Below are 23,149 nucleotides of genomic sequence, written 5' to 3' on the forward strand. Positions count from 1 at the left end.
ATATTCTTGATTAGGCTTATGTTATTTAAACTGCTAGATCTATACTTTGTATTCTGATAATGGCAAATAATAGTTATCAACAAATACACATCTTGTTCTTTTTTTATCTTAGCTAGCAATGCATTTCATACTGAGACTTAGCTTAATGTTAAAGTAAATCTTTGTTTTTCTAATGCCACTGAGTACATTGTGAAACATGGGCTAGGATGAATAGAGAAGACATTTGCCTGCCTAGAGATTCCACTATTGCAAGTATTTATTAATTGTCCTATGTGAGGTAATAAGGGTACAAAAACAAAACAAGTACAATTCCTGACCTCAAAGAACTTAATTCTACTGGAATGTATTATTCTTGTTAACTCACGGGCATGATGGGTCAGATTACAGTAACTTGTGTAGTGCACAATGATTATCCTTTAAAAATTATTTACTTATTTTGTAATCGTTTATTATCTTTCTCTCCTAGTGCTCTTCCTGCTTTCCCAATTAAACAATAAAAAAAGCACGAAAAGTAAAATGTTCATAGCAAATGTTTATAGTCCAGCAAAATAATTCCACATTGATCATGGACAAAAGTTTGTCTCATTTTTTCATTTTAAATCTCATTTTTCTGGCAAGAGGTGGGTGGCATATTTCTTCTTTAGTGTTCTGGATTAATGGTTTATCATCACATTGGTTATAGTTCTGAAGTCTTTCAAAGTTTGGGACATTATTTTAGTCTCAACGATGTTATCCTCGAATAAATTCTGGTTCTGCTCACTTCACTTTTCTTCATTTCATAAAGGTCTTCCTAGTTTCCTTTGAAACTCTCCATTTCAATATTTGTTATGGTACAATAATATTTTGCATTTACATACCATAATTTATCTAGCCATTTTCTAGTAGAAGGCCACCCTCCTTTATTTTCAGTTTGGCCATATTACAAAAAGAGAAACTAGAAATTCTTTTTTGTAAATATATAAATACTTTTCCTCTCTTTGGCATTACTGAGTCTAAGTATATGCAATTTGCTAACTATTAGGACTAACTTTTGCTTTCCAAAATGATTAGAATAATTTATTGCTCTTTGAACAATGCACTCATCTGTCCATTTTTTCTAAAGTCCCTTCAACAATTGACTTTTAAAAATTTTTAGTTGTTGTTTTTGCAAATCTGAGGGATGTGAGGTGGAACCTCAAAAGTTGCTTTTAACTTACAATTCTCAAGTTAGAGATATTTGGAGAAGTTTTTTTTCATATAATTATTGATAGCTTAGATTTCTTAGAAAACTACATGTTTATATCCTTTCATCCCTTGGGAATGACCCTTCAAAATGGTTACATTTTTAAAAAGAGTAGCTGTTCTCAATTTAAGCCTTTACTACTTACTCCTTCCTTATCTATAACTATTTATAACCTAAGTTAATTTATTACCCAATATCACCATTATTTCTGGGTAGGAACATTTGGGTAGGTAGTAATGATTTGAATGTTCAATGTTCAACCAAAGCATAAAGTTGGAACTGAAATAACTGGTACTAGCACTATTTTTCTTGTATATATGATTTGTGCTATCCTTTTGTGTGAATGACAAAGTTAATCGTAGAAAAGCTGCAGAAATGTGGAAATATATATAGTTCAGACTAGTCATTTTTGTGGTTCATTTGCTCCAGTCATGACCCCATTTGGAATGTTCTTGGCAAAAATACTAGAATAATTTACCATTTCCTTCTCAAGCTCTGTTTAGGGATGGGGAACCAGGTAGGGTTAAATGATTAGCCCAGAGTCATACAGGTTTGCTTTAAGGTATATTTAAATAGTGGAAATTGTTTAACAGCAGCTGCTTGTAGGATGAGTGGATTAGGTGACCTTGGCCCCTCATCTATCCCTGAGTTTGCTCAGTTTGAACTATGTTGAAAGAATTGTGCTAATCCACTTGAGTCACATATTGATCAGTCTTTCATTTATTCATTTTATGGAGAAGGCAATTCAATTTAGTAAATGCTTTTCTGAATACATTTTGTGTTCTCCTAAACATTAGGGAAAATACAAGGATTTATCCTCAATAGAGCTTGTATCTTAGTAGGACTCGCTTAAGAGAGGGACACTACCTCTAAAAAAATTCCATCAGAGGGACAGCTAGGTAGCTCAGTGCATAGAGCACCAGCCCTGAATTCAGGAGGACAGGAGTTCAAATCTGGTCTCAGACACTTAACACTTCCTAGTTGTGTGACCCTGGGCAAGTCACTTAACCCCAGCCTGGGGGGGGGGGGGAAATCTGTCAGGTTATTTTTTCATTTCCCCTCCCCCCATTTAATAGTATTTTATTTTTTCTAATTGCATATAAAGATCACTTTAAACATTCACTTTTATAAAACTTTGAGTTCCAATTGTTTTTCTCCCTCTCCAAGATGGCAAGCAATCTGATATAGGTTAGACATATACAATAATATTAAACATTCCTACATGAGTCATATTGTGAAAGAAGAATCAGAACAAAAGGGAAAAACCATGAGAAAGAAAATAAAAAGTGAAAATAGTATGTTTTGATCAGCATTCAGACTTCATAGTTTTGGTTTTTTTTTTTCCTGGATGTGAATAACATTTTCCATCATGTGTCATTTGGAATTGTCTTAAATCATTATGTTGTTGAAAACATCAATATATTGTACATATTTAATATAATTGATCGAAGTTTATCACTCAATGTTGTTACTGTATACAATATTCTGGTCCTGCTCATTTCACTTTATCAGTTTTTTTTTTTTTTAATAACTTTTTATTGACAGAACATATGCCTAGGTGATTTTTTACATTATCCCTTGCACTCACTTCTTTTCTGACTTTTCCCTTCCCTCCCTCCATCCCCTCGCCTGCATGGCAAGCAGTCTTATACATGTTAATTATAGTATATGCTAGATATAATATATGTGTACAGAACTGAGCAGTTCTCTTGTTGCACAGGGATAATTGGATTTAGAAGGTAAAAATAACCTGGGAAGAAAAGCAAAAATGCAAACAGTTTACACTCGTTTCCTAGTGTTCCTTTTCTGGGTGTGGCTGATTCTGTCCATCATTGATCAATTGGTACTGAATTAGATCTTCTCTTTGTCGAAGATATCCACTTCCATCAGAATACATCCTCATACAGTATTGTTGAAGTGTATAATGATCTCCTGGTTCTGCTCATTTCACTCAGCATCAGTTCATGTAAGTCTCTCTAAGCCTCTCTGTATTCATACTGCTGGTCATTTCTTACAGAGCAATAATATTCCATAACATTCATATACCATAATTTACCCAACCATTCTCCAATTGATGGGCATCCATTCATTTTCCAGTTTCTAGCCACTACAAAAAGGGCTGCCACAAACATTTTGGCACATACAGGCCCCTTTCCCTTCTTTAGTAGTTCCTTGGGATATAAGCCCAGAAGGGCATGCACAGTTTGATAACTTTTTGTGCATAATTCCAGATTGTTCTCCAGAATGGTTGGATTCTTTCACAACTCCACCAGCAATACATCAGTGTCCCAGTTTTTCTGCATCCCCTCCAACATTCATCATTATTTGTTCCTGTCATCTTAGCCAATCTGACAGGTGTGTAGTGGTATCTCAGAGTTGTCTTAATTTGCATTTCTCTGTTCAATAGTGATTTGGAACACTTATATGACTGGAAATAGTTTCAATTTCATCATCTGAAAATTGTCTGTTCATATCCTTTGACCATTTGTCAATTGGAGAGTGGCTTGATTTCTTATAAATTAGAGTTAATTCTCTATAAATTTTGGAAATGAGGCCTTTATTAGAACCTTTAATTGTAAAAATATTTTCCCAATTTCTTACTTCCCTTCTAATTTTGTTTGCATTAGTTTTGTTTGTACAAAGGCTTTTTAATTTGATGTAATCAAAATTTTCTATTTTGTGATCAATAATGATCTCTAGTTCTTCTTTGGTCACAAATTCCTCCTCCACAAGTCTGAGATGTAAACTGTCCTATGTTCCTCTAATTTATTTATGATCTCATTCTTTATACCTAAATCATGGACCCATTTTGATCTTATCTTGATATATGGTGGTAAGTGTGAGTCCATGCCTAATTTCTGCCATACTAATTTCCAGTTTTCCCAGCAGTTTTTGTCAAATAGTGAATTCTTAACCCAAAAGTTAGGATCCTTGGATTTGTCAAATACTAAATTGCTATAGTTATTGACTATTATGTCTTGTGAACCTCACCTATTCCATTGATAGCTAATCTATTTCTTAGTCAATACCAAATGGTTTTGGTAACTGATGATTTAAAATATAGTTTTAGATCAGGTACAGCTAGGCCACTTTCATTTGATTTTTTTTTTCATTAATTCCCTTGAAATTCTGGACCTTTTGTTCTTCCATATGAATTTTGTTGTTATTTTTTCTAGGTCATTAAAATAGTTTCTTGGGAGTCTGATTGGTATAGCACTAAGTAAATAGATTAGTTTATGTAGTATTGTCATCTTTATTATATTTGCTCAGCCTATCCAAGAACACTTAATATTTTTCCATTTATTTAAATCTGCCTTTATTTTTGTGGCAAGTGTTTTGTAATTTTGCTCATATAATTCCTGACTTTTCTCTGGTAGATGGATTCCCAAATATTTTATGTTATCGACAGTTATTTTAAATGGAATTTCTCTTTGTATTTCTTGCTGTTGGATTTTGCTGGTGATGTATAAAAATGCTGAGGATTTATGTGGATTTATTTTGTATCCTGCAACTTTGCTAAAGTTATGAATTATTTCTAATAGCTTTTTAGTAGAATCTTTGGGGTTCTCTAAGTATATCATCATGTCATCTGCAGAGAGTGATAGTTTGGTTTCCTCATTACCTACTCTAATTCCTTTAATCTCTTTCTCAACTCTTATTGCCAAGGCTAGCTTTTCTGGTACAATATTGAATAGTAATGGTGATAGTGGGCAACCTTGTTTTACTCCTGATCTTACTGGGAAAGGTTTCAATTTATCGCCATTACATATGATGTTTACTGACAGTTTTAAATATATGCTTCTTATTATTTTAAGAAATAATCCATTTATTCTTATACTCTCAAGTGTTTTTAGTAGGAATGGATGTTGGATTTTATCAGATGCTTTTTCTGCATCTATTGAGATGATCATATGGTTTTTGTTAATTTGGTTATTGATATAGTCGATTATGCTAATAGTTTTCTTAATATTGAACCAGTCCTGCATTCCTGGTATAAATCCTACTTGATCATAGTATATTATCCTTGGGATGATTTTCTGTAGTCTTTTTGCTAATATCTTATTTAAGATTTTAGTATCAATATTCATTAGGGAGATAGGTCTATAATTTTCTTTCTCTGTTTTCAACCTACCTGGTTCAGATATCAGTACCATGTCTGTGTCATAAAAGGAGTTTGGTAGGACTCCTTCAATCCCTATTTTTTCAAATAGTTTATATAGCATTGGAATTAATAGTTCTTCAAATGTTTGGTAGAATTCACATATAAATCCATCTGATCCTGGGGATTTTTTCTTAGGGAGTTGGTTAATAGCTTGTTCTATTTCTTTTTCTAAAATGGGACTGTTTAGACCATTTATTTCTTCCTCTGCTAGTCTGGGCAAGCTATATTTTTGAAGGTTTTCTCCCATTTCATTTAAGTTATTGAATTTATTGGCATAAAGTTGGGCAAAGTAACTCCTAATTATTGTTCTAATTTCCTCTTCATTAATGGCAAGTTCTCCCTTTTCATTTTTAAGACTTAACAATTTGCTTTTCCTCTTTCCTTTTTTTAATCAGATTTACTAAGTGTTTGTCTATTTTGTTGTTTTTTTCATAGCACCAACTCTTAGTTTTGTTAATTAATTCAATAGTTTATTTACTTATTTTTTTACTTTCAATTTTATTGATCTCTCTTTTTATTTTTAGAATTTCAAGTTTAGTATTTGGGGGGGTTTTAATTTGTTCTTTTTCTAGCATTTTTAGTTGCATGTCCAATTTATTAATCTTCTCTTTCTCTATTTTATGGAAGTAGGCCTTTAGAGATATGAAATTTCCCCTTATTACCACTTTGGCTGCATTCCACACATTTTGGTATGATATCTCATTATTGTCATTTTCTTGGGTGAAGTTATTAATTATGTCTATGATTTGCTGTTTCACCCAATCATTCTTTAGTATGAGATTATTTAGTTTTCAGTTATTTTTAGTTTATTTTCTCCTGGCTTTTTATTGAATGCAATTTTCATTGCATCATAGTCTGAAAAGGATGCTTTCTTTCTTTATTTATTCATTTATTTATTTATTTCTGCCTTATTGCATTTGAGTTTGAGGTTTTTATATCCTAATATATGGTCAATTTTTGTATAGGTTCCATGAACTGCTGAGAAGAAAGTGTACTCTGTTTCCATTTAGTTTTCTCCAAAGATCTATCATGTCTAATTTTTCTAGTATTCTGTTTACCTCTTTGACTTCTTTCTTATTTATTTTGTGGTTTGATTTATCTAATTCTGAGAGTGCAAAGTTGAGATCTCCCACTATTATAGTTTTGCTGTCTATTTCTTCTTGCAGTTCTCTTAATTTATCTTTTACGAATTTAAATGCTACACCACTTGGTGCATACATGTTTAATATTGATATTGCTTCATTATCTATGCTACCCTTTAGCAAGAGATAGTGCCCTTCCTTATCTCTTTTAATTAGATCATTTTTTTGCTTTTGCTTGATCTGAGATCAGGATAACTACCCCTAGTTATTATTTTTTTTTACTTCACCTGAAGCATAGTAGATTCTGCTCCAACCTTTTACCTTTACTCTGTAAGTGTCACCCTGCTTTAGATGTGTTTCCTGCAAGCAACATATTGTAAGATTCTGGCTTTTAATCCAGTCTGCTAACTGCTTCCTCTTTATGGGGGAGTTTATCCCATTCACATTTATAGTTAAAATTACCAATTCTATATTACTTGCCATCTTGTTAACCCCTGCTTATGCTTTTCTCCTTTCCTTTCCCCTTATCCCCCTCCCCAGTATTAAACTTGTGAGCACCACTTGGTTTTCACAGCCCTCCCTTTTTAGTATCTCTCCTCCCACCTTAGAGTTCGTCCCCCATCTTATCCCTTTTCCTCACAATTTCTGTATTCTCTTCCATTTAGCTTACTCCTTCCCTTTTCACTTTTCTCCTCCTACTTTTCAATGACGTGGGAGAAGTTTCACCATTATCAGTACATCTAAGTCAAGATTTTTCTGAAAGTTGCCTGCTCATCATTTTCAAGTTCATTTTCCTACTTCATTATAAAGCATCAAGAAAACCAAGACCATAGTTTTTGTTCTAAGTTTCCCAATACTTTGGGGCAGCAAGATGGTACAAAGGCTGGAGCACTGGAGAGTCAGGAAGACCTAAGTTCATATCAGACCTCAGTAAGGCTATTCATTTCTGTTTGCCTCTGTTTCCACATCTATGAAATGGGATAATAAAACACTTACCTTCCAGGGTTGTGACAATTGTAAAGTGCTTTGCACAGTACACAGTAAGCAATAAATAAATGTTAACTATTACTATTATAATACTCAGAAATATTCATCCTCTTAAAAATTCCATCTTTTATTTTCCTATTGTCTGAATGTCTTATTATGTAATTGTATAGAATTTAAAGTATTTGGAATTTGTAGGACTGGATTGAATTTCAGACATTAGTTCCAAGCATGTTTTGATCAGCCTTTGGAGAAGTTTCTCAATCCTTCTGGTCATCAGTTTCCTCATTTTAAAAAAATTAATATTTCTCATGCCTAACTGACTTAGGTTTTTTTTAGACCTTGGTCCATTAAATTAATCTCTATGAGTCCGTTTCTTCATTACTATTTTAAGTTTTATGCATGCCCAAAGAATTGTTATAAGACTGAAATTCGAGTATTTTAAGTAATTTATAAGTCATAAAGCATCACCTCTTGGAATATAAATTGACTCTTTGTGAATTCTTTCATAGAATGTTTGTGGTTTTTGGAATTAAATGTAGATAGTATGTTGGCTGGCAAGTCTTAATCAAATCTCTGACTCTGCCATTTTAAGTTTTAGTGTTCCCCTAGCACATGTAGTGGACACTCCATTAATCACTTTGGAATTTTTAATTGAAAAATAGTAAGTCCTGAAACTTAACAAATATCATGTAGCTTTCTCTCCTTAACAATATGCCTAAATCCTATGGCTCAGCATCTGATATTTCCATGAATACTTTAAAATAAAGATACAGATTTTTTGGAAGTTTTTATTTTTGGCATCTTCATTTTTAAAATAAACAAGTATATGCAGAAGGTTTTTTAAAAATTCAAATAGAAGAAAATAAAAAAGATTGCTATGAATAGAATCTATTGAAGAGGTGGCTGGTCTGTACTCATCATGTATATCATTCTAGAGTAAAAGCATAAAAAGGTGGGGATGAATCCAGGAATCTGGGAATTCTAGAAGGCTTGTTTTTATTCCCACCATTACTTCCTGTGGCTATTGGATGACAACACCTACAAAAATGTGGGGGCAGAAGAAGATTTTATAATTCTGTTTCATCACTGACAACAAAAGCAACTAAAATGTTAAGTATCAGCTTTTGTTTAGTGGGTTTGGTTAAGTGTGACTGTGTCCCCATTTGTGGATTTTCTTGGCTAAGATACTAGAATGGTTTGCCATTTTCATTTCCTTCTCCAACTCATTTTACAGATGAGGAAACCAAGGCAAAGAGTTAAGTAGCTTGTCTAGGATCTTCCTAATTTCAGGCTTAACACATTGTCCATCATGCCATCTAATTCCCCAAGGGTTAAAGTGGTAATATAGGACTGTTAATGATAGTCACAGATTGACTGGTGCTAGAGGCAAGATGTCAGAGGAATTTAGAACTGAAGATGGTAGAAAAGGATTGGACAGAAATCAATGGATTAAGTCATTGTAAGGTGAGTGACTATAATAGGAAATCATAACAGTTCAATAAATAACCAAAGCAATGGGTGACACAGCATGAACTAGAGAGTCTCCTAAAAGGCTTGGTGCATTTTTAAGGTATGATAGATGTTTTATATTCATAAATAAATGCTAAATGATTGATCTTAAAAACTCCTGTCCCAGATGAAAGGGCATTAGTTTGGAGTATTATCCTATCATGTAAATTGGGCTTTTTCTGAAGAGTGCTTTGCAGATTTTTTAATCTTTGGACACAAAGACCCTTTCCCTTACCCCCTATACCCCCACTTAGGGAAAATTAAATGTTCAAAGTTAACTACTGAAGAATAACACTAGATTCAGAATAGTGTTGGAGTCTACTTTCTTCATGCAATGAGGAATAGAATGTTTTGCTGTTTATTACTCATATGATTCTGGTTTTTCGATACCCACTAAGTCACTGTCTCTAGAAATTCTAGTTTGGTAAATAATACCTAAAATAAGTAACTACTGCTTGAATGCTTTGCTATTTATTATTCACTTAGCTAGCCTTCAGTGGGAGTCCTTTAGTTGTTTTCCTCTCTTTATGACCCCATTTGGGGTTTTCTTGGCTAAGATACTGAAGTGGTTTGCCATTGTCTTTTTTAGCTCATTTTACTGATGAGGAAACTGAAAGAAAAAGGGTTTCCAGATTTGAATTTAGGAAAATGACTCTTCCTGATTCTGGGCCAATATTCTATTCACCATGCCACCTACCACCCCTTTCTGATGTTAAAAATATATACCAAAATAATTTTTAAAAGTTGCATTTTAATAATATCCTTGTTCATGTGGTACCACTTCCTGGACTCTTCCTTGAATTTCTGTGTTTGCTTATTGAGACTTGTTATCTCTTTCTTGCCTGGATTGGGAGAGCTGCAACAACTCACAGGCCTAGTCCCAGTACTAATTGGTTATAGCATTAACTTAATCTGCTTTTCAGACATGAGTGGGTTCACTGCTCCTTAGTCAGCTTAGTGCCCTCTTCTGTTCCTCAAGGAGGGAGAGCTCATCCCATTGGGTCTGAACTGGGTGAAGCCATTCTGTTGTTTTCATCCCTGCAGAAGGCTGGAAACTCTGAACTCAAGCTGCCCACTGGATTTAGTCGTCCCCAGCAGAGGGATTCCAGGCATTTGAATTTTAAAGGAAGCCCATTATCAAAATCATGATATGATAGCAATTAAGAAAATTGGATGGAATGCCTGTGACCTATAGGTGCTGATCCAATGTATTTGAAAAATGTCATAATTCTTCCTTGGAAAAAACAAGACATTCCCCAAAGCAACCTGAAATATGTAGCAACAGCCCAGTTACTGTGACTAAAGTCTGATTTAACAGATTGAATTCCCAGCTACAGCTAGGCATTTTTGATGGCTTTATATCATGCATATATGTGTGATCTCTAGACTGGGCACTGAAAGTCTGAAATGCAAATAGTACTTGAGAGACCACAGATGCCAGCCAGAAACTTGTGGTTCTTTCTAATGCATTGTTTATAGGTTGGAGGAAAACTGGGCTGTGCCGTTTTGCTTTTTGCCAGTTGTCCTCCCATGTGGAGCATCTGCTTTGTGTCATTTTCTAGGCTGTAATTTTGGTGCATTGCAGTGCTTTGTATCCTTTCAAGTCATATTCATTCTCTCTTCCTTTCTCTTCATCTCTCTCCATGTCTCTCTCTTGGTCTTTCCCCCCCTCTCTCTTTGTCTCTCTCCGTATTTCTCTTTCTTTATATCTTTCACCCCCATCTCTTTTTTTCTCCTTCTCCTCTCTTTCTCCTTTCTCTGTCTCTTCACTTTCTCTCTCTTCCTCCCCTTCTCCATTTCTTTTCCCTCTCTATCCCCCGATTAGCTGTTGGCCTTCCAGTTTGGGTGCTTTTGGATAACCTGCAAAGGAAAAGGAGAGGTATGTGTATGAGCCTGTGCACAGACACTGTTGGATGTTATAAGAACAGGGTTGGGATATTTCTGTAATTAATCAATTAAAAAAGGAATTGACTTTAAATGTCAGTGATTGTTTTCACTATTTCATTTATGTTGAGGCAGTATTTATAATTAAATGATTATTTGGATTGAGATGGTTTGCTATCAGGTTGCTTACTTGGCTTTCAGAGTTTCAGGGCATGACCACATTTAATTAGCTCCATTTTTCCCCTGGTTAAAATAAACTTCCATAAAAATAAATATTTATATGGCTAATACTTTTAGAAAGATAACCTGAAAAAAATCTAGGTTTACCAATGCAGCCAGTTCTTGATTATGTGTCTTAGAAGAGTGCAAACATGAGCAAATGAATCCACCTGTAATCCCCAGGCTTCATTCACTACATGACAGTTGCTACCTCAACTCTTTCAAAACTGGTAAGTAGAGAACTCTATAAGTGCTATCAAGAAAGGAACTGACAGGTTATAAATAACAAAGGAAAGAATCTTAGAATATTAAAGGGGACTTATATACTTTTTCCTTATAACAATGTGGAAAACTGGAGTTGCAGGTTGCTTCCAATGATTCAGCTAAATGTGGCAGGTCATGGTATTCAGATGTACAACTCCTTCAGCTTTTATTTCTGTTCATCATACTCTGTTGCGTTCTCAAATCTTAAACAAATAAAAAGGTGTGCAGATAGGGTGGCACAACAGTTAGAATGCTGTGTCTGGAGTCAAGATCTGAATTCAAGTCCAGCTTCAGACACTTACTAGTTATGTTCCTTGGACAAATCACTTAACCTTATTTATCTCAGTTTTTTCATCTATAAAATAAGTTGAAGAATGAAATGGCAAACCACTCCAATATCTTTGCCAAAAAACGAAAACAAAAACAATCTAACTGGGGTCATAAGGAGTCAGACATGACTGGCTGACTAAATAATAATAATACTTACTTTAATGATTATAAAGCTGATATATGCAGAGATTGTTGAAATTACTTTTTGCATTTTGAATATTTGATATATCTTCTGCAGGATGTTCTGTTATACATCCATTAGGCCACTCTACCCCATGCCTTCTATAAGCTTAGGAGGCTCACCCACCATCTTTTATCTGGGAGATCATCAGATTTAAACATTCAATATCAATCTACATGCTGAATATACCCAAACGAGCCTTAAATATCATTCTCTATAACAGAAAAAGAAAGTCAAGAAAGATGATGTATTTGGTCCTACTTTACTTTTTTATTTTTTCAAATAGGAGGCATAATATATTTCTCAAGAACAAGAGCACATTCATCACAAAGCATATTCAAATATAAGTTTATATGCTAAAATTCATGCTATTCAAGTTTCAACAGCATCCTAAAAACAATAAAGACATTTCCAACTGTGTAAATACACTGAGTGAACAGTAAACTCTACTAACTGTCTTTGGGTAAATGATACTTTTTGATGGCAGCATCTGCCAAGACTAGATAGTGTGAGTGCATGTATATTAAACCCACCCACTGCTGTGAAACTTTATAGCATGAGTCACCCTCTCTGGCTACCACTGAATTTCTCTGCTATTTTCTGTAATTCCAGGTCCATTGCAGCCAAGTTTTCTAGTTCTTTCTCCTGTAAAAAAAAAAAAAATAGAAAGAAGATTTAGACCCAAGAAACATGAGATCTAAACACATGTTCAGCCTTGGGTTTGAGATGGATGGATTAAAGTAAAGGAAAAATAAGCAGGCTTGAACCTCTGAGACCAGAACATTCTGCTTGCCATCTCTGCCCCTTCCAGCATGAAACTTTGAAAACTTTCAAATGTAAGGACCTTAGAAATAAATGAGTCTAACTCCCATTTTGCAAATGGAAAAACTTATGCTTAGAGATTAGTGACTTCCCTAAAGTCACATAGGTAGGTGGGACAATCTTTTGATTCATCCTTCATAGCCCTTTTCATCACTCTACACTTCCCTAGTCCTTGAAAAGAGTTACAAGTAAAGTTTTAGCTCTTCTTTTGTAAGATAAGATTTGACCTACTGGGGCAAGGGGATGGATACAAAAATATCCCTAAAATAGAGTTCTTAACTTGGAGTGCATGAACTTTTGAATTTTTTTATTAACTCTTTAAATATAATTGCTTTTCTTTGTATTTCTCTATATTTTACTTTGTGAATTTTAAGACATTCTGAAAAAAGGTTCATAGAGTTCATTAAAAATTAAGAAACCTTGTACTAGAGATTTCTTTTAACCTCCTGATTGCATTAAGAGGAGGTTATACTTTTAAAATACTCTTTCTAATGTCATTCTTTGGGAACTGACTTTAGATCTTCATTTTTTTACAAGTGCAGGCCTGAAGTACTTAAGGAAATTTAGGGAAAGCCAGATATTGTGCTCCAAATTATTATAAAATGATAATAATGGTGAACCCAAACACTGACGCCCTTAGTATTTCCTCTTTTTTCTAGTAGGTAATATAGTAGTTATGAAGTTCCAACTGTTTGGAAGGAGATGATTCTACAAAATGAAATATTTCAAGGGGAGGAGACTGAAAAATAAAGAATCACACTTTGGAAAAACTAGAAAATTCTCTGTAATGATGAAATAAAACCTGGATAGTTTCCAAACCTCTATTGGCAAGATAGCTTTTGTGACAAAATATTTCACCACCCTTTCTCCCACTACGTACATTTCTCAATTTACATAAATTCCCATGGGCACTATTTCTCTAACTTGAAAACATTTTCATTCTTACTCATTCTATATCCCTAGTGATCACTAGTCTTTAAAAAGCCATATTTGGTAAACCAGACTCCCAAAGACCTCCATCATGAGTGGCATATGGCAAGAGTCCATTACATCATATGCTTTGATGTATATTTGCAGAAATGACTCATTGACAAAGGGGAAAATATGAAGCCATTGGTTTAGATTGCTTTTTCCTAGGGCTTATGAAATTTTAATACCCGGTGACAGCATAGAGTAATGGATTAAGAACTGTCATCAAAGTCAGGAAGATATGTTTCAAGTCTTCCTTCTGATATAATGACTGAGACTCTTGGCAACTCACTTAATTTCTCAGTGCTGAAGATAATTCTATGTAATTTGTAGAGCATTTGCCAATCCACATTGGTTCCTTCTATCTACAGCAATGAATATACATCTTTGAATCCATTCCCATTTGTACTCCCAAAATCTGACAAGCTGCGTGGATTGCATGCTGTCAATCTTACTTAGAGATATTATGACTTTTATTCATTTTATGTGAATCAATAAGTAAAAGGATCATTGCTCAGACAGGGAGCAATAGCTTTGATAAAAATGATCTCCACAAATTTGAAATTCTCCTTTACAATATCAAGTAACATTTGTCTTCCACAAGAACTGTTAGCCAGAAACCAAACAGATTCAGTTCACCTATTTTCATAATCTGTGTCTCCTCTAGGATTAGAATTCATAAATATATAATGAACAAGAAACAAGCAGGAGAGAGTAAGGAAATTAGGGCCTTGTTTATGTAGCTATGCACTCCCCCTTCCATTCTGTAACCCAAACTATAGCCTAAGATGAAACTATGCTCCAGTAAAAAAGATAATTTCCCTCTATAATTTTTCATCTCTTTAACTTTCCCCATTTGCTAATTTCAGATATTCTTGGACTCATCTGTCATTAAACATTGACTAACTTTTTCAAATAAAAATCAAAGACCTTACCTCCTCCTCTGTCAGAGGCCTCTGACCAAGGTCACTATTCTCACTCCTGACCATTTGGTGTTTTCTCATGTCTTCATCAGAGTTATAGAATTCTGGAAATTCATCAGACTTCTTCCTGTAATTGAGAAGCTGGGCAAGTTCATCAATTCTATCATATTGCTTTTTCAGATCATATTTGGGGATGGTGACAAGTCTTCTCTTCTCATCATGCTCCTGATTCATGTCTTCTACAAATGGCTTTTTGTCCCACAAGTCATAATCATTGTAGTCAGGGAAAAAAGTCTTTTCATTTAGGCTAGATCTATTTTCCTCTTCATTCTTGGGAAACTGATCACTCATTCTATCCTTTTCCTCAAAATGTCTGTTCTTCCACTGGAAGGGTTCATAATAAGAACTGTATGGAATCCCCAATCTCTTTATCTTCTCTTCTGCATGGTGGACATCAAATTGTTTTTCTTGAAGCCTTGTTTCTTCTCTATTATTTTCACTATCTTCACCTTCTCTCTGTCGCCACTTTCCTATATCACTTTCCTCATTTCTCTTTTCATGGTCCAAATAGCTTCTATCTTGCTCTTTCCTTCCCCTAGGATGCCTCCTTTCATTGTCTATGTTGCTTCTTTCACTGAGATATCTTTTATCTGTATTTCCACGAGTGGAATGAACACCTGGTTCTGGTTCCCTTCCTCCATGATGGTAGCTCTTGTCCTCATCAAAGTGCCTCCCTTCCTCATTTTCTCCGTCATAATGATGTCTCACTTCTTCAATTTGTCTATTGTGATGGTTTCTCTTCTCTTCTTCCTCATTGTAACGCCTCTTATCTTTGTATTCTTCACTTGACCTTTCTTCCTCAAGATCATCAAAACCACGGCTCCTGGGGTAATTCACCTTCTCTTCATGATAACTTGGTTCCTCCTGTAGATCTTCATAATTGTTTTTGTGGTGGCCTCTCTTGTCCCAGAAATGGTCCTTGTCTTCATTTGATTCCTCAGACTCAAGTGTGTTTCTTCTTTCTTCAGAGTGAGCCTTCCCCTCTTCAAAGGACTGGTCCAGTCTATATCTCCTGTGATGGTGTCTAGGTTTTAACCTCCGTTTGGTCACTTCAGAGACAGCAGCCTCTTCACTTTCAGCTGATTCTACACTTCCACGTAGATTTTTAGGCTCCCAGCCACGTTTTTCACTACTATTACTCTCACTTTCCTCTTCACTCTCTTCGCTGCTTCTTTCCCGGCTATGTGTCTTCTCAGGATGTTCCACAGAATATCTGTTATTTTGGGCTGCAAATTCTTTGGTGATCTTAGCTGCGGCTTGGTTTCTTTTGTCAAGAAAGTTATTTTGAACCTCCCTTGAGTCTTCATAGAGAGGTTTCTCTTTACTTCCTTCTTCATTGTGATCACTTTTTTTATATTTTTCAATCCCCCCTTCCACTCTTTCTTTTTCTTTCTCATTGCTATTTTCAGGCTGATGCTTTCTTGCCTCTTTAAGGTCTTGATCTTCATGAAGATGAAGACTTGGTTGATACTTTCCTCTTTCTTCCTTATTTTCTTCATCCTGCTGGAGCTTTTCTGTGTCTTCTTCCATTTGTCTTTTAGATTCTTCCTCTGCTGCATTTTCCCCCTCCAAACTCATGGGTATATGAGTTTCTCCATTAGTTGGATCTCTTAACAATCTTACAGCAAATTTGGATTTTTCACTTTCATTTTCTGCTTCACCTTCGTCCTGTTGCCCACCTAAAATAAAAATTTCAAAGAACACAATGTAATTCATATGTTTCAAACCTTCAATAATTACCTATTTATGACTTCCATATATCCTGAGGCTGTTGATGTATAGCTGAAGTTGATGGCTATTGAGCACCTTCTTTTTCTTTTTACTTTTTTCACATATCTTTATTTTATTTTTAATTTATGGTCTAAAACAAGCTTTTCTATAACATTGTATAATAAAAAATATGGTTGCACATGAAATTGAAAATCTGTTATGTACAACTTGCTATTCATTATGTAAATTTCTTTATTCTCTTTTTTCTTTCATATCCTCTCATTTTATTAGTATAAAGAATATAGATTAGTATTATATCAAAATAAAGATATATAATCAGAATTATTTTAGAACTAAAAGGAATCAACCCCTTTTTAATATTTGAGCAAACAATCTCAGCAAAGTCAAATATATTAATGCTTATATTTCTATTTGTATGTATTTTTATCATGAGTCTCAGGATCATTCTTTATTGAGTTTATCCTGATTCTTAGAATAGAAAGATTATTAAGATAGAGATATGCTCACTGATTAACTAAATTTAATCAAGATAAACAGACAATTTGTATAATTCAAGTACCAAAATAAATCTTCTCTACTCCCAAATGATCTATTTTGGTAATCTAGAATCATCAAATCAATTAGAGCAATGAATTAGTCTCTGCTTTCTTTTGTAATATGTAGAAAGTATCTATAGAAAGGCTGAAACATAATAACGAAGGAAGAGATATGAAAACTCTCTAACAAAAGGAACATTGTTTAAAAATATCCAGTGAAAGGGAACTCATCTTGAAAATTTGAGCTGATTATTTGCCATTAAAACTTTCTAAGGTCTCACTTATATCTGATAGACCTAATTCAATAAGTCAAATCCCTCTCTTGTATGACAGCCTTTAAAACATTTGAAAATAGTTGCCACACCCCCTTTTCTCTAAATCTTATTATTTCTAAGCCAAACAGTACTACTCTTTTCAAATGTTCTTCATATGACAATTTCAAAAGTCCTCATTATCTTAGTCTTCTTCCTCTACACATGTTCCATTTTATTAATATTCCTTTTCTATATGATGCCCAGAATTTAGCACCACACTCTAGATATAGCATGCAAGCAGAGAGTGAATCGGTACTATTACCTTCCTTATTCTGGACACTGTAAATAAACACTTTAATTTTTGGGAGGGGGACAATTTCAGTACACTATTGAATCAAAGTATGCTTGTCATCAATTAAAATTCTTAAATATGTTTTGTGTATATTGCTATTAAACCATCTCTCCTCAGTCTACCCTTGTCAATTTATTTGTTCAATCTCAGTACAGGGTTTAAAAGTTAGCCCTATTAAATTTGATCTTATTAGAATTGATTCATTAAATTACCCTGTTCTCTTTGGAAAACAACTCTGTCACTCAGCATATAAACTGTTCCCTCCAGGTTTTGTAGCATTTGTAAATTGGATACATCTGCCACATTTCCTTTTCCAAATTGCTGATGAAAATGTTAAATAGGATAAAGTCAAGGATAGAAATCCTCCTATGCTGATACTAAACTCTTAATCAACATTCTTTGGCTACTATTATTCAAGTAGCTATGAATCTAGATATCTGTTCTATCATGCAACCTCTATTTTTCCATCTTGTCCCCAAGAATAATATTGCCTTAACTATATAAACACTCTATCTATAGCATTGCATAGTAATCTGATTAAAAAAAGAAAATATATTGGGTCTGTTATAATTTCCTTTTAGTTGATTCATAATTATAGTTGTTTCCCTCACAATAATAATAAGTAATGCTCAAAATTTTGAGCCACCAAGAAAACATGTTAGCAATGAGGAAACATGTTAGCAAGAGTGAAATGCAAAAATACCCTTTTAGAGATATCATATCTCTGTGGCTACTCAGGTAGTATGTGTTCCTATTCCTTAGCACATAAACTGGAAAGATGACGACTGTTTGATTATATATTGTATAAGACAATGGGAATTTTATCATTCTAATTATTCTTCTTTGCTGTAGATTGTGTTCAGCTGCAACTGCAATGTGTTGCATTATCAATTTCAATTTTATTGGTTTGGAAGCTTAACATCATTACAGAGAACAGAAGGATCTAGCTTGCCAAGCAGAAAAAATTAAGGTAGGAAAAGGAGTTATTCTTAAGATATAGGCAAATTTCAGAGTTTGAAAGTTCAGAGAATTGATAAAAGCAACATTTATTAGCTGGACTGAACTGGGATCTTAGGGTAGAGGACTTATTTCATACTTTCTGCTGAGTATCAAGGGTATAAGTAGTCTAATCTTAGCCAGAGGGAGGTTAAGGGTACATTTCTGCTTCCAAGGGAAACTAGCCCCTGAATGAGGCAAGAACAGTTTCTTTGATTAACCAAAATGCAAAAGATGTTTTGATTTGAATTTTTTCTCCAACTAAAAAGATTCTTGTCTTAAGCAATAATGTCCAAATTGTAATACTCCCTGCCAAATTGAGCAATTGATCAAAGTGCAATAATGTTCCATAATTGGAGCATTACAGATATTAGTTGAAATTATTCTTTGCTATAGAAGGGATCCCTGATCTAGAATGATTGGGAGACTGGGCTGAATGATCTCTGAGAACATTTCCATTTCTAAGATTCTTATAATTTTGAAAAATCCAAAATTTTATGATTCTCACTTTGCTTTGTTTTTATTCAAGAACTATACCTTAGTTTCAGAAGGAGTTAATGGAGAGAGAAGAGAAGGAAAGGTAAAGAGGAAGATTGAGAAGAAAAAGACAGAAAAAAAGAGCAGTGAGTTCAAGGGAGAGTCAGAAGCAGGTCACTCAAAAACAGGAATCACTGGTACCATTAAAACTGAGAAGAAAGAAAAGAAGAGGAAAAAGAAAACAGAAAAGAAAGGTATTGGTATATAGGAACTTTAAGTCAAAGCTATATCATTTAATTATTAGTACCTTTATCTAGACCTATATCTCACTGACCATGAGAGACCAGGCACTAGGTAACTGACCACTAAAAGGCCTGAGTTCTGGAAAGAAGAGATTTTTCTAATAGGCAGTAATTCTTACTGTGTGAATGCATGGTATTTATACTGGCAAATGAATGACATGGAAAGGAGACTTGTTTGTTTATATATCTAGATTCTAAAATACTATCCCATCATTCTGTGTACAGTTATCTACAGAGATCCATCCTTTCATTTTTACTTTTTTTCTAGAGAAGGAAGGAAGGAGCAGAAGAAGTTATAAAAAAAAGAAAAGAAGGTGTGTTAGAGAGGTTACAAATAATTACCTCTGATTATGTACACCATGTACATCAGTGGGAAACAAAGCTCAGGCCATACTGGATATTTGGACAACACTGAGTTATTATTTCAACAGACATTTAAAATGAATATTTTTACTTGTTTTGTGAAAGAGATTATGGTATGATAAGCTAAAGGAGGTGAAAAAAGGCTTCATTCCATAATTTCTAACTCAAGAAATGTTTAACAGTGGAAAAGAGTAAAAAAAATTTTAAAATGAATCTTCTTGACTTGTTTTTATCTGGCATCATTTGTGTATAAAGTTGAAAAAGGACACATATTTGGAAAACACCTTAGTTATATCTATACTTATTAAGTCCTGCACTGTTTGTATTTGTTCAGATCATAATAAAAGTAAAATCAATATCATTGTCCTAGGCACCTGAGATACAAGAAATTGGCCCTACAAACTATAGTTCAAGCATATTGCTTCAAACTGGAGTTATAATCCACATAAACCTTTTTTTTATTATAACAAGGCCCACACTGAAAGAGATTTTTAAATGGTATGTAGGTCAAGTGGTTTTTTCTATCAATATTAACATCACTAACATATGATTATGGCAAGTCAAGAGAAATATCGTTATAAGAATGCTTCATTTTTTAATCTTTTCTCCTGTCTTCCCTTATATTATTCTCTATTCCTCATTTTCAATGCTGTCATTTTAAAATATTTTTTTAAATAATGTGTGCTGTTAATTGAATATGGATTAAGATCAATATCAACTGGGAAGTAGGTTTCTATTAACATGTCATAGAAGTGGCCTTATCTATATGAAGTTTGAAGTATCTCTCCACATATTTGAAGATTAAAGAAAAAAAAGATTGAAGGGTTAAATTTCATTTAAACATTATTTCTTTAATATGATATTGATGTTGAATGCAGAATCTAGACTGATTATACTTGATAAGCCTACTATATTGTCTCAAACTCAGTTCTATTTTTAGATAACCTGAGAGAAGAGATAAGCACATTACACTTCAGACTGGCTCTAATATACTAAATATATATACATAACATACATACACACACATACGTTAAAATATATGCCAGCACCTAACCTCAATGAAGAATAGATATGGCTGAATGTCAAGTCATAGAAATCAGAATAATTTCCTTTTCAGGCATCTTCAATATTCCTCTTTTTCACTTGCTTCCTACCATATGCCTACGAAAAAACCTTATTTTCCCTGCTTTAGGAAAAAAAAAAAAAGATCTTTAACCTTTCTAACCAAGTCAAGGATTTCCATACAATCACTGCCCAATTTCTTGAAAAAAATTTCCCCTCTTCTTCACCTCCCTTTCCTCTGCCTCTTGCAATCTAACTTTCATTCCATGCTACTAAAATTACTCTCTTAAGAGATATTAGGGACCTCCTATTAATGAAATCCAATGAGCTTTTAAAAATCTTCATCTTCCTTGCTCTTTCTGCAATATTATATATCAGATATTTCTGGGTATTCTATCAGAGAGGCTTTCAAAAACATCTCTCTCTCTTTCTCTCTCTCTGTCTTTATTTGTCTCTATCTCTCTGTCTCTGTCTCTGGCTTTGTCTCTGTCTGTCTTTCTGTTTGTCTCTCTCTGTGTCCATCTCTCTCCATCTCTCTGTCTCTGTCTCTTTTCCCTCCCCCTTCTCTCTCTGGCTCTCTCTCCCCCGCTCCCCCCTCTCTGTCTTTCTAGCTCTGCTCTTTTCTCATAGTCTTCAAATTCACATCTCTAATTGCATGCAAGATATTTCTATCTGGATTTCCCATTGTTTCTTTAGATTCAGCATATCCTGAGTTCAAACTTCACCTATTTATCTTCCTAAACCTCTTTCTTCTAACCTTCCTTTAATTTTCTTTCTACAGCATCATTGTCATGTAGTCTTGGTGTTATTTTTTAGTCTTTCTTTTCTCTTATTTCATACCATCAGGTAAAAGATCCTGTCATTTGTAATCCTGATAAAATTTCCTTCACATCTGTTTCCTTTTCTCTATTCCCTCTATTACCATATTACTCAAAGCCCATATTACCATCCACTGGAACTATTGTAATAATCTCTTGACAAACCTTCCAAATTCTATTCTCTCCATATGTCGATCAGCTATTCTTAATTCTATTAAGTTAATTCTAATAGATCCTGGTCATATCACTACTCAGAAAACTTCAGTAGCTCCTTATGCTAAGTAAAATTCCAAGTCCTTTGCCTGGCATTCAAGGTCCTCCCAATTTGATATACCCTACTTTTTTTAGCTGTATCTCTTCCATGAATTCTGCATTACAACCAAACTCACTGTCACTTTGAATACTCCCTGAATTTTTCTTACCTTTGGACCTTTGCTAACATAGTTCTTAGTATATGAAATTCCTTCTTTCACTTCCTTCACCTATTGAAATTCGAACTCTTCTTTAAAATTCAACTCAAATGCTTTCTGTTCCATGAAACCTTTCTTGATTTCCCTCTATCCCTATTCAGTATTCCACAATTATCTAACCCTAACTTACTTGGGCTTTACATAGCACTTTGTTCATACCTCTCTAAACCACTTGCCATATATTCTTATAGGTTATAGGTATTTGTATATATGCCATAATCCCTTATTAGACTTTAAGCCCGTGTCTTTTTAAGATTTTGCTTCTCTCTTAGTGCCCAGCAAAGTTTTTTGAATACAAGAGGTGATTAATAAGTTGCTGTTTAGGTAAGCTGTATAAAATGCTACAACTAAGAGATGATGAGACTCAAAAGATTTGGCTCAAACTTTCTGACACTGCCTATGTGATGTTGGGAAAATCATCTAAGCTTCCTGGACCCTGTTTTCCTCAGCTATCAAATGAGGGAGTCACATAGTTTAATTAGTGACAGAACTGGGACTAGAATCCAGGTCTTCCACCATATAGCCTAGCATCTTTCTCTCACACTACTCTGCCAGAAGTAGGGTGGTCCTTGAGCCAGCTTGTACTGGCTTTCAGGAGCCAATTGTTAAAATTTAAGTGAAAGAGCATTTATATCTCAAAAAACCATCAAAGTCCATAAATCAAGGCTTGATTTAGTTTGGTTATTTGTCTGGACTTCAAAAGTGACAGAGAAAATGTTAATAAAGTAGATTAAACTTTTAAAGCTTGTCATGTGAGCATATTTCTCCTTGAGGGCCATTTATTAAATATTTCCCACTATAGACCTGATCAGATGTCATATGATTGTCAAATTAAAATGAAACTGAACCCCATTCTAAAACAGGAGGCTTCTGTGCATCACTAAGTTCAAGTCAAGGAACATAAGATTACACTTACCCTTCTTCAAGATTTTCTTGCACTCCAGACTTATGGGAGGAGCATTTGGTCTTGATAAAGCATTGGAAAGGACTTCTACTATGCAATGGGTCACCTAGAGAAAGACACCGTTTCATTAGCAGAATCAACAATTTAGTCTAGGGCCCTGCCTAAAAAAAGCATTCAAGGGGGCAAGTCAGTGTCATGTGTCATATACTTCCGCAGTATAAAAAACACATGAAATTAAGATGTAATACATAATGATATTTTGATACTGAT

General features: G+C 34.2%; 1 protein-coding gene across 2 annotated transcripts in view; it reads right to left on the reverse strand.

Moving 5' to 3' along the window:
- Window positions 1-12,090: 12,090 nt before the first annotated feature.
- Window positions 12,091-23,149, reverse strand: part of CHGB (chromogranin B) — a 53,870-nt gene continuing 42,811 nt past the window's right edge. For both annotated transcript variants that reach the window (XM_074287908.1, XM_074287907.1), the window contains 3 exons: window positions 22,892-22,985; window positions 14,567-16,293; window positions 12,091-12,485 (listed from right to left, as the gene is read on the reverse strand). In XM_074287908.1, coding sequence (XP_074144009.1) covers window positions 12,402-12,485; window positions 14,567-16,293; window positions 22,892-22,985 — 1,905 coding nt within the window. In that variant the 3' untranslated portion in view covers window positions 12,091-12,401. The remainder of the gene's footprint in view (window positions 12,486-14,566; window positions 16,294-22,891; window positions 22,986-23,149) is intronic.

The sequence above is a fragment of the Sminthopsis crassicaudata genome, chromosome 2 (assembly GCF_048593235.1).
Source record: "Sminthopsis crassicaudata isolate SCR6 chromosome 2, ASM4859323v1, whole genome shotgun sequence".
NCBI classification, from domain to species: Eukaryota; Metazoa; Chordata; class Mammalia; order Dasyuromorphia; family Dasyuridae; genus Sminthopsis; species Sminthopsis crassicaudata.